Source organism: Poecilia mexicana, unplaced genomic scaffold (genome assembly GCF_051168715.1).
Source record: "Poecilia mexicana isolate PSO_F unplaced genomic scaffold, ASM5116871v1 scaffold_12, whole genome shotgun sequence".
NCBI lineage: Eukaryota > Metazoa > Chordata > Actinopteri > Cyprinodontiformes > Poeciliidae > Poecilia > Poecilia mexicana.
Window position 1 is genome coordinate 20,935,054 of NW_028263381.1, and position 9,088 is coordinate 20,944,141.

A 9,088-nucleotide genomic window follows, 5' to 3' on the forward strand; every position below is an offset into this window, starting at 1 on the left:
GCTCTGGTGTTGTGTATGGAGTTTTTGACAAAAGCTTTAAATTTATGGTTTTTGTTTTTCAAAAGTAAACATGTAAAAATTACAACATATTAGGGCAATTGTAGATAAAAATTCTAAGAAATTTTTGAGAAAAAAAACAGTAGAAATTTCTGAGTTTCAAAACTCAAAAACTTAAAACTTTTGAAACTCAGATCATTTCTGAAAGTCAAAAATCTTCTAGTAAATTTCCTGTAAAAAATTAGTAAAAATAATTTCTGAATCTTTTTTTTATTCAGAAATTTCCTTTTTTTTTGTCTCAAATATTTTCAGGATTTTTGGCAGAAATTTTCTTAAATTAATTTCAAAATTTCAAGTTTTTTTGTTGTAAATTTGCTCCAACCACAGAGTGTAAAGTGTAGTTGGAGGGTTTTCCTTCTTCCTGTGATAAAAATGTGATTCCACTCACTTTCTGCAGAAAACTACTAAACTGCTGCAGCAGCACAAACTGATCAGTCAAAACATTATGACCACTGACTGGTGGGAGTGAAAAAAAAATAAAATGTTGGAATTCAGGGTTTCTTTTTCAGATTTCACACTTTTCCAGAAAAAAATACACATTTTTCAAGCATTTATTCATGACATTTTGGATACTTAACTATAAGATTCACTAAATGTGTTTTTTAATTTAAAATATCAACAGTTAATTTCTAAGACGGCGCAGGAAAGTTGGATCAACCAGGGAGAAAGTTAACATCCTATGAGTCAGGAAGGAATGGATCAGATTAAAGAACATGGATCCAGAACCAGCAGCGGGATGAACAGTGAGTGAAAGGAAAAACATTTTAGTCGGATCTTTCATTGATTCAATGAAGAATCCAGATGATGCGTCGAAGTCGCTACTTTTGATCCCGATCTTTAGTGAAGTGGTCATAACGTAATGCCTGATCACAACATGCTACAAACAGTTCAGCTAACATGTTGTACGTTATATTTAATAGATTAACAGAAAGTATTCGGTTTGCTAAAAATGTTAATAAAATCTCCCTACACTGTAAAAACACAAAATCTTACCAAATTCATTTGGTCTAATTTCTACTGCAAATAACTTCACACATCAGAAATAAGACAAAACTAACAAGTAACTTTCCAGCAAAAAACAAAAACAAAAAAACTTGTAAGTAATTTTTCAAGCAGATTGTTTCAATAATATCAGTGGAACTACAACTTTTTTGATCAATATTAATAAATTATTTACTTAAAACAAGCTCCTATTTCTTGCTGAAATGCTACTTTTGAGTTTTGTCTTACTTCAAGTGTACTACGATCTTTGCAGTAGAAACTAGAATGGAGGTAAATATTTTGTGTTTTTGCAGTGAGTGGCTGAAATGTGGTGAAATGCTGTCAGTGTTATAGCATCAGGACAGGTTAGGTGTGGATGTGTGTTTATCTTTGATTTAACAGCAGGAGATTTGGTTTGAGGTTTCTTGGATCGTTCAGTTAAAACAATTTAAGGAGTTTTAAAATCCAAACGGCTGCTTTCAGAGGCAGAAGGCCGACCTGACCTGTCTCTGAGTGTCTGTGTGTGTGTGGGGGTTCTCCCTCAGTGTCTCTTCAGGCTGTGCAAAATGTCCATTGGCAGCGGGAAGATGATGGTGGAGTTCTTCTCGGCAGCGATGGTGTTGAGGGTCTGCAGGTAGCGCAGCTGCAGAGCCGATGGGGACTCAGAGATCACCAGGGACGCCTCCTTCAGGGCCCGCGACGCGTTCATCTCACCCTCAGCCGCGATCACCTGCAGGAGGAAGAGGAGGAGAGCCTTCATCTCCACATAAAACCTAAGATTCAAACAACTACTACCAGATTTTCCAGAGATAAAACACTAAAGCTAAGTCCACACTGCAGCCTAATGTGGCCTGTATCTAATATTTTCACGTCAGTCTGAACATCGTTGTTTTTTTCCAAATGAGGCCCAGGATATTTGGATACGTGTTCTTAAATCCGATACGTATCTGATCGTTTTAAATGTGACCGAGTCTATTCGGTCGGCTTGCATTCATCCGACCTGAACCTGTCAGGTCTCCCGTTTTGGTCGGGAAACGACCGTATTTTATCCTCTTTCCCGCCGTGCTCCCATTTTAGTATTATCCTGTAAATTGCCCGTATTTGGTCACCAACTCTCTCCTCCCTGCTCCATAGACATAATATAATGCTTATATTATGTCTATGCCCCGCTCTACCGGGTATGCCTGAACGTCATGGATACTCGACAAACGTCACTAATCTGAGTCCGGGACAAAAACAATAAACATGGCGGACGGCTATGAGGATTAAGTTGTTAATATGCTGACTTCGGTCGGACAACAACTTTAAAATCTGAAGATCTGCTCCACCGTTAGCATCCATGTTTACTCACGTAAACACCGAACACGGCTTCTTCTTCTTCTTTTTATTTTATTATGGCAGATTGGAAGCAGCTCCCAGGAGCACACCGCCACCTACTGTACATGAGCGTGTAGCACTAAGCACTTCTTTTTTTCGTTACGTCAGACGTTACTGCGCCCTCTACTGCGCATGCGGGACACTTACAGGTCGTTTATAGTTCACATACAAGTGGGACATATTTGGAAGTGTGAACGACCACAGCAAGAAAAAAAAAGGATTTGGGTCATTTCAGGCTGAAATGTGAACGTAGCCTAAATTAAGCCTTTATGTTGAGCTTCTCAGCACGACATTATTAAATGCCACATGAAGGGATCATGGGCCTTTATCGTATTGTTTAACATTCATGGTGATAAATCAGTCATCCTGGCTGACGGCGCTGCGCTCCGCCTCACCTTGGCTCTGGCCTCGCGGCTCGCCTCCGCCTCGGCCGCCATGGCTCTCTGCAGCTGCAGAGGCAGCTTCACGTCCTTGATCTCCACGCGCTCCACCTTGATCCCCCAGTCGTGTGTGGCTTCGTCCAGAGTGGCCTACAACATTCACAACTAACTTCCTGGCTCGACTCTTCACTGTGTAGCTAATCTTCTTTAAATGCTTTAACTTTTCAAAATGATGTTTGGCACAGTGCTATTAAATTATACTTTCAGATTTTTCTTGGTGCCAATTATGTTGCTCTTTTTGCTCTGTTTCCTAAATGTAATCTTGAAAATGGCCAGTTAAATGTGTAAATGCTGCCTTTCCATGTTTAAAAATTTAGTTAATTCATTCATAGTTCCCACAAGTCTGAACCAGACGTTGTCTGCACCATCTTGGTAGGCAATGGCATCATGAGGCACATAAAGAAAATATGTGGACACTGAACCACCGTACAAGAGAAAGATACATGAACAAAATGGCTGCTGCCGGAATCGATAACTCTTCTTGTGAAAACAAGTTTCTGGTGACTGGCAGGGTAAGTACATGTCCGTGTTAGCTAGCAGATAAAAGCCACATTAGCTAAGCTAATTTTGCTAGCTCGGCCGCAAGTACTACAGTACTCAAGCAGTTGTAATGTACTTATATTGTTTATAAGGTAGATAGGAACAAAGCAAGAACTAGTTCTAATTGTTGTCACAGCAACTCAATAGCAACTGCCTACCAAGATGGCTGTCAGTTACAAAGTTCATGGAAGTGTGACGTCACATTGAAACGAAGCTTCATTTCCATACTGTAGATTATTTTAGAGGACGATACTTTGAGAAGGAGGTTAAGCACAAGGAAAGAGAATCATAGCCGAGCTAAATCAACAAACCTTCATTTTTGATGAATGGTGGAGGGGTTGTGTGTTCTACCTGCATGTTGTGAGCGATCTCCTCGCGGTCGGACAGGATCTCCGCCAGGTTCTTGGTGCCCAGGGCGTTCCTCAGGGTGGTCTGGGCCAGCAGCCGCGTGGCGGCGTCCGCGTTGGTGATGTTGGCCACGGCCAGGGTGGCGTTCTGGACCCGGTAGTACACCACGCCGTCAACGCACACCGTCACCGAGTCTTTGGTCAGAACCTGACAGAACGGGAACGTTTTCATGTTGGAGCTCAACAAATTCATCTGAAGGTTAGATATCACAGCATTTTTACACTAAAATCAGTTTTTATTTGCTTTGTGCTGTTTTAACTTTCTTAGACATTGAATTTAGTTTCTTTATTAACTCTAAGCCATAATCACTAAAATAATAAATGCTTGAAATATACCATAAGTGTACAAAAAGCAAGTCGCACCTCTTGTGGCGGGATGTCGAAGATGATAGTTCGCATGTCCACATTGATAAAGACGTCGGTGCACGGTACGATGAAGAACAACCCTGTTGTGTCACAAGAACGTAAATAAGATTTACCAGTGTAAACACAATAATGAGAAAAGCTGTCAAGTCAGACTCTGCTGATGAAACTGCAGCTGTGCACAGGGATGGATGTTTGCATGCTTCGGTCTCCGTGACTGGCAACACATCAGCAATGGACTTAGAGAAACGACTGTTGCTCTTCATATGTCTGGGTTATGAGGCAATTTCTAAAGAATTTGGAAAATTGCTAAATAAAAAAGTTTCTGAAGAAAATACCAATCAACGAACACAAGTGAATGCTTTCTACATGTTCTTGTTTCTTCACAAGAACTCCAAAGCTCAAAGAATGACCCAGTGTTATAATGTCACTTTTAAGACTTTTTAAGACCTTTTAATGCTAGCTTGAATTAAATTTAAGACCAAAAAACTATAGATATAGGGATCCTACTGGCTCATATGGGTTGGCAACAGAAGTGAGCCAGTGGCAGAAATGATCGTCGTCCACCATGATAGACAAATAAAAAGCTACCTAGCCAGCTAGCAAATTCATATTAGCAGCTAGTTAGCGGTAGCCTCAACCATCTCAAGTTGCAGAACAAATGAAGACATCCGCCTGCGATTCAAAATTTTTCCGCACAGAAAAGTCCGGCAAGCAAAAAAAAATCTAAATACAATAGCTTACTTGAGGATGCCCTGTTATGTACTCCTGTTATGTGCCCTGTTATGTTGTCATCACATCCAATTTATCTTCCAAGCTCTCAACCAAACAGTCCCCTCTGGTATATATAACATAAATATATTTTTATCTTTGTTGCTAAAAATAAGTTAAAGAAAATGAGGCGATGTGAAAACCGGAGCCGTTTAAGCCCAGACGTACCCGGTCCCTTGGCTCCTCCTTTCAGGATGCGCCCAAGGCGAAAGATAATGGCTCGCTCGTACTCCTTCACTATCTGAACAGAGAAAACACAAGGATACGTTCTGTATTTTTAATATGTAAAATAAATAAAAACAAAATAAATATAGTCATGGTAAAAACGAGACACTTATAGAGTTCCACCATGTTCAACGTACAGCTCTGGATAAAAAATGAGAGGTCCATTGTGAAAAGTGAAAAGCAATTGAACTCTGCTGCAGTTCGAAGGCATAAGATGCAAGCAGACCGGAGACCGCTCCATAAGCAGGAAGTGAATAGGAAGTTTAGGGAATTCTGGGTAAAAACAAAACAAATGTGTGAGTCTAGCGCTAGCGGGAGAAATAGAGAAATAACTTGTGGGCTTTTACTAAACACAAAAGAGAAATCCTACATTTCTGTTTCTATTCTGTGAAAAAGGATGCTGCGCTCTGTGTCTACCTCATAGGTTTTTGTGTTGTTTGCTTGGTGCAGCGCCACCACAGGCGATTGGGGGAACAGGTTTCCTAATGGTTTGATTCATTTGACTCAGTGTAGTGTGAAAGCGAACCGCACCAGCTGAAAATGTAACAAAAGTTTCAATTTTGGTTCCCAATCAAACTGAGTCTACCGGACTAGTCAAATATATGCTAACACAAAAAATGTAATTAAATTAGTTTGTGTTTGCTTTTAAACCAGGTCTAACTTAGATTTGATAACCAGCTGACCTTATAGCACATCCAGATGGAGAGAGGGAACGTGACCAGCACCAGCAGGAGAGAAAGTCCAACCAGCAGCCAGCCGAACATGCCAAGGCCAGAGTCTGTGTGGTCCAGAGCTAGGAGAATAAACAACAGTGTTAAGATTATTTCTTACACTTCCACCTAATATTAGACCAAACTGTTCTTCCTTCCTTTCATTTTCTTACATTGTTGTAAATTCAGCCAACAGTGGCAGGAAAACAGTGATCTCTCATTTCCCTATTAACCAGAATATTTACAAGTCTCCTTTCATGCACAGACATAACTTACCAACACTTTTTCAACCAGTTTCCTTTATTTAAATTATCTCTATAATATCTTTAGTTTATCCTTCTCCCTCTTTCATTTTCTTTCACCAAGTCTTCTTTTCTGAGGTGAAGGAGCAGAGAGGCATCTGGCCAAATCAGTGCCATGAGGGAGATGTTAAACAGGCACGTGTTATTGGAAATCTCACATCTTCAACAAATAATTATGGTCTGTATTTTGTTGCTAAGAAACAAAGTAAAGTTGTTCAAGTTACGATGAAAGTGAAGCGGAACGGCGTTTTTATCATAAACCCTACCGGTTACATTATGTGGAAAAAGGAACCATGAATTCACCTTAATTTAGACAAAAACTTGTTTTTAATAACTTTTTCCAAGAAGAAAACTAAACAAAACAGGCATTGTGCAAATTGTACTGCTATTGGTAATAATACTACCTTTAACAGACTGATAACATATGAAGGCTCTGAAGAGGCTAAATAATGCAAAGAGCCAAAATAAAACCTCTCAACATTGCCAAAAAAATTCAAGTATAAAACTTAACATTCAAAGGCAAAAACAGGTTCCATTACAATAAACAATCCAGATTTACTGAATGAAAACTTCCTGTTAGCATGGCGGCTAGCTGATTACTGCTAGTTCTGAGTGGCTGTTTCTGACTGAGCGGAGTAATTATGCAGAACAGGGAGGAGATCGATTATTTTTTTAGAGATTATCTGTCTCATGTTAGGACAGCGAAAGTTTTAATACGTATGTCAAATTTATTTTTTTAGGTTAGATGCTGCAGCTTTAAGCAGGTTCGGTGTGAGAGTCACTACCAGGTGGAGCAGAAGCGGCGCTCCGTCTGTCAAATATTATTACCTGTAGCGTAGCAGCGGTTCAACAGGAGAGCAGAACCAGCGTCTGACATCGCAGCTCGAAGACTTAAATAATTTTCCAGGTTATTTGTTTAGCTTTCTGACCGTCATGCTAATCCGGGTGAGTGTTTGTAGCTGTGCGCTGCTTTACCTGCTGTCTGATCCTCCGTATGTCTTTTTTACTGCAGTGAGCCTCGATGTAGACAAACTCCGTCAAGTATGGCATTGTTTATATGTCGTATTAGCTTCGTTGTGTTGATGCATTTTGACCTGCTTTTATTTTCCGCCGCAACACGCAAACTTCCCCATTCACTCAGTGCGTTATAGTTCCACATCGCTTAGGATTTGTTGCTGCGCGTTTGCGCAGAGTGAAGGAAAGAGGAGACCAGCTGCACAGGCAGGCTGCGAAATGAGATGATCGGTATCGGTAAAAGAGACAATGATCGCCGATCACCGATCATGCACTTTTTCACGGAAATCGGCCCGATTATGATCGGTGACCGATCGATCGGCACACCTCTAGTTTCTGTTCTGTATATGAAGGATTATGTGAAGAATGAACGCGCAGCAGGCAGCTCTGCTTTGAGCCGGAAGACGAAAAGGAGTCTGCGGGTTTCATTTTTCACTTTTCGGGCTCATTCAGTGAATGTTTTGTGACCAGGAAATGCTTGAATGCAATATGACGTCCATTTTTTTCGATTTCCTCAAATGTACCACATTTCTAAAACACCCAATGAAAAGGTGTCGGTATGTTGCTGTGGAGAGAGGAGACCTGCGGTGCGAGACGGGAAGAGACCGGAGCGCAGTGACGCTTTGGATTTTATTAGGCGTGTTTCGGATGAGTTCTTTAGACGATAAGTGTGTTAGTTGGAGTTTGAGTGTGTGTGCAGTGTTTGTAGTAGTTTTGTTAGTCTGTGTGTCAAAATAAGCCATCGTTACATGGCTGCAGAGCGAGCTCTGATGCACGGAAGAGGAGCAGACAGCCAGGCCCCTGTGTGCCAGTAAAATGGTCCCACAAGGCATCAAATACAGAACACACTCCCACACACAACAGGCTTCTAGTGGCTTTGATGTACCAGTGATGTCACTCATGCTCTATGACATCACTGATGACTGTGATCCATCTCCCTTTGATGCCAACTCAGTTGCTGTACATGCCAAAGGAAGAACACTTGTGAAGAGTCCAACAGCATTGCTTAGGAAAACGTTGCCAACAGGATGGAGAGAAGCCTTGAGAAGGAAAACCTGGAGCTCAAACAGACTGTCGAAAACCTCCGGCGTAAAATCGAGGACGTCAAGTCTCGGTCTTGCAGGCCCAGTCGCAAGCAAGCACAATATGATGTACTGGAATGCCAGAACAACGCTCTCCGTGGGCAGCTGGTGTCGCTTTGTGAAGAGCTGTATAAGAAAGAGCGCCAATATCAGGATGATAGAGAAGAAGCAGAGGCGTTAAAACACGACCAAGGATTTCTGAGAGGAGAAGTCCAGGAGCTTCGGACGGAGCTAAAAACGACAGAGGAGAAGGTGGGTCAGCAGGCCACAGAGCTGGACGATCTTTGGGGACAGCTTAACACTCTGCGCAGCATACAATGCAGCAATAGGAAAAAAATCAAGAACCTGTGCAAGCAGAATGCAAAGCTGATGAACGAAAATGCTCTGCTTGAGGAAAGGCTGGCAGAACAGGAGAACCAGGAGCCAGGATCAGTTCTCAGAGAAGTGGGTACATGGGCAGGTACAGTTTTACGGACCATGTACCAGTCGGGAACTCTGAGATATTTTCTCCCATTATGGATGTTCTAGTTCCACTGGGTTGGTCTAAAAAACTGATGCTTGCTCCAACTGCTGGCTCTCGAGTCGCTGCTGGTTTCTGGTTTCTCGAGTCGCTGCTGGCTCCCGAGTCGCTGCTGGCTCTCGAGTCGCTGCTGGTTTCTCGACTCGTTGCTGGCTCTCGACTCGTTGCTGGCTCTCGACTCGTTGCTGGCTCTGGACTCGCTGCTGGCTCTGGACTCGCTGCTGGCTCTCGACTCGTTGCTGGCTCTGGACTCGCTGCTGGCTCTGGACTCGCTGCTGGTTCTCGACTTGTTGCTGGCT

At 42.0% G+C, this 9,088-nt stretch overlaps 1 protein-coding gene across 1 annotated transcript; it reads right to left on the bottom strand.

Moving 5' to 3' along the window:
• Positions 1–959: 959 nt before the first annotated feature.
• LOC106931725 (stomatin-like) lies at positions 960–8,089 on the bottom strand. The gene is made up of 7 exons (XM_088011357.1): positions 8,074–8,089; positions 5,845–5,954; positions 5,105–5,177; positions 4,166–4,248; positions 3,747–3,950; positions 2,811–2,945; positions 960–1,768 (listed from the first exon to the last, which is right to left on the bottom strand). The coding sequence occupies exons 1-7, from the start codon at positions 8,087–8,089 to the stop codon at positions 1,580–1,582; spliced, it is 810 nt and encodes a 269-aa protein (XP_087867483.1). The 3' UTR covers positions 960–1,579.
• Between the last annotated feature and the right edge of the window lie 999 nt (positions 8,090–9,088).

What these genes read in the sequence shown, in the direction of transcription:
- LOC106931725 (XM_088011357.1), bottom strand. An exon ending in CCATCTGGATGTGCTATAAG is followed by an intron (nt 5,178 to 5,844) that starts GTCAGCTGGTTA and finishes TTCTCTGTTCAG; the next exon opens with ATAGTGAAGGAGTACGAGCG. An exon ending in AGATCGCTCACAACATGCAG is followed by an intron (nt 2,946 to 3,746) that starts GTAGAACACACA and finishes TGAATGTTGTAG; the next exon opens with GCCACTCTGGACGAAGCCAC.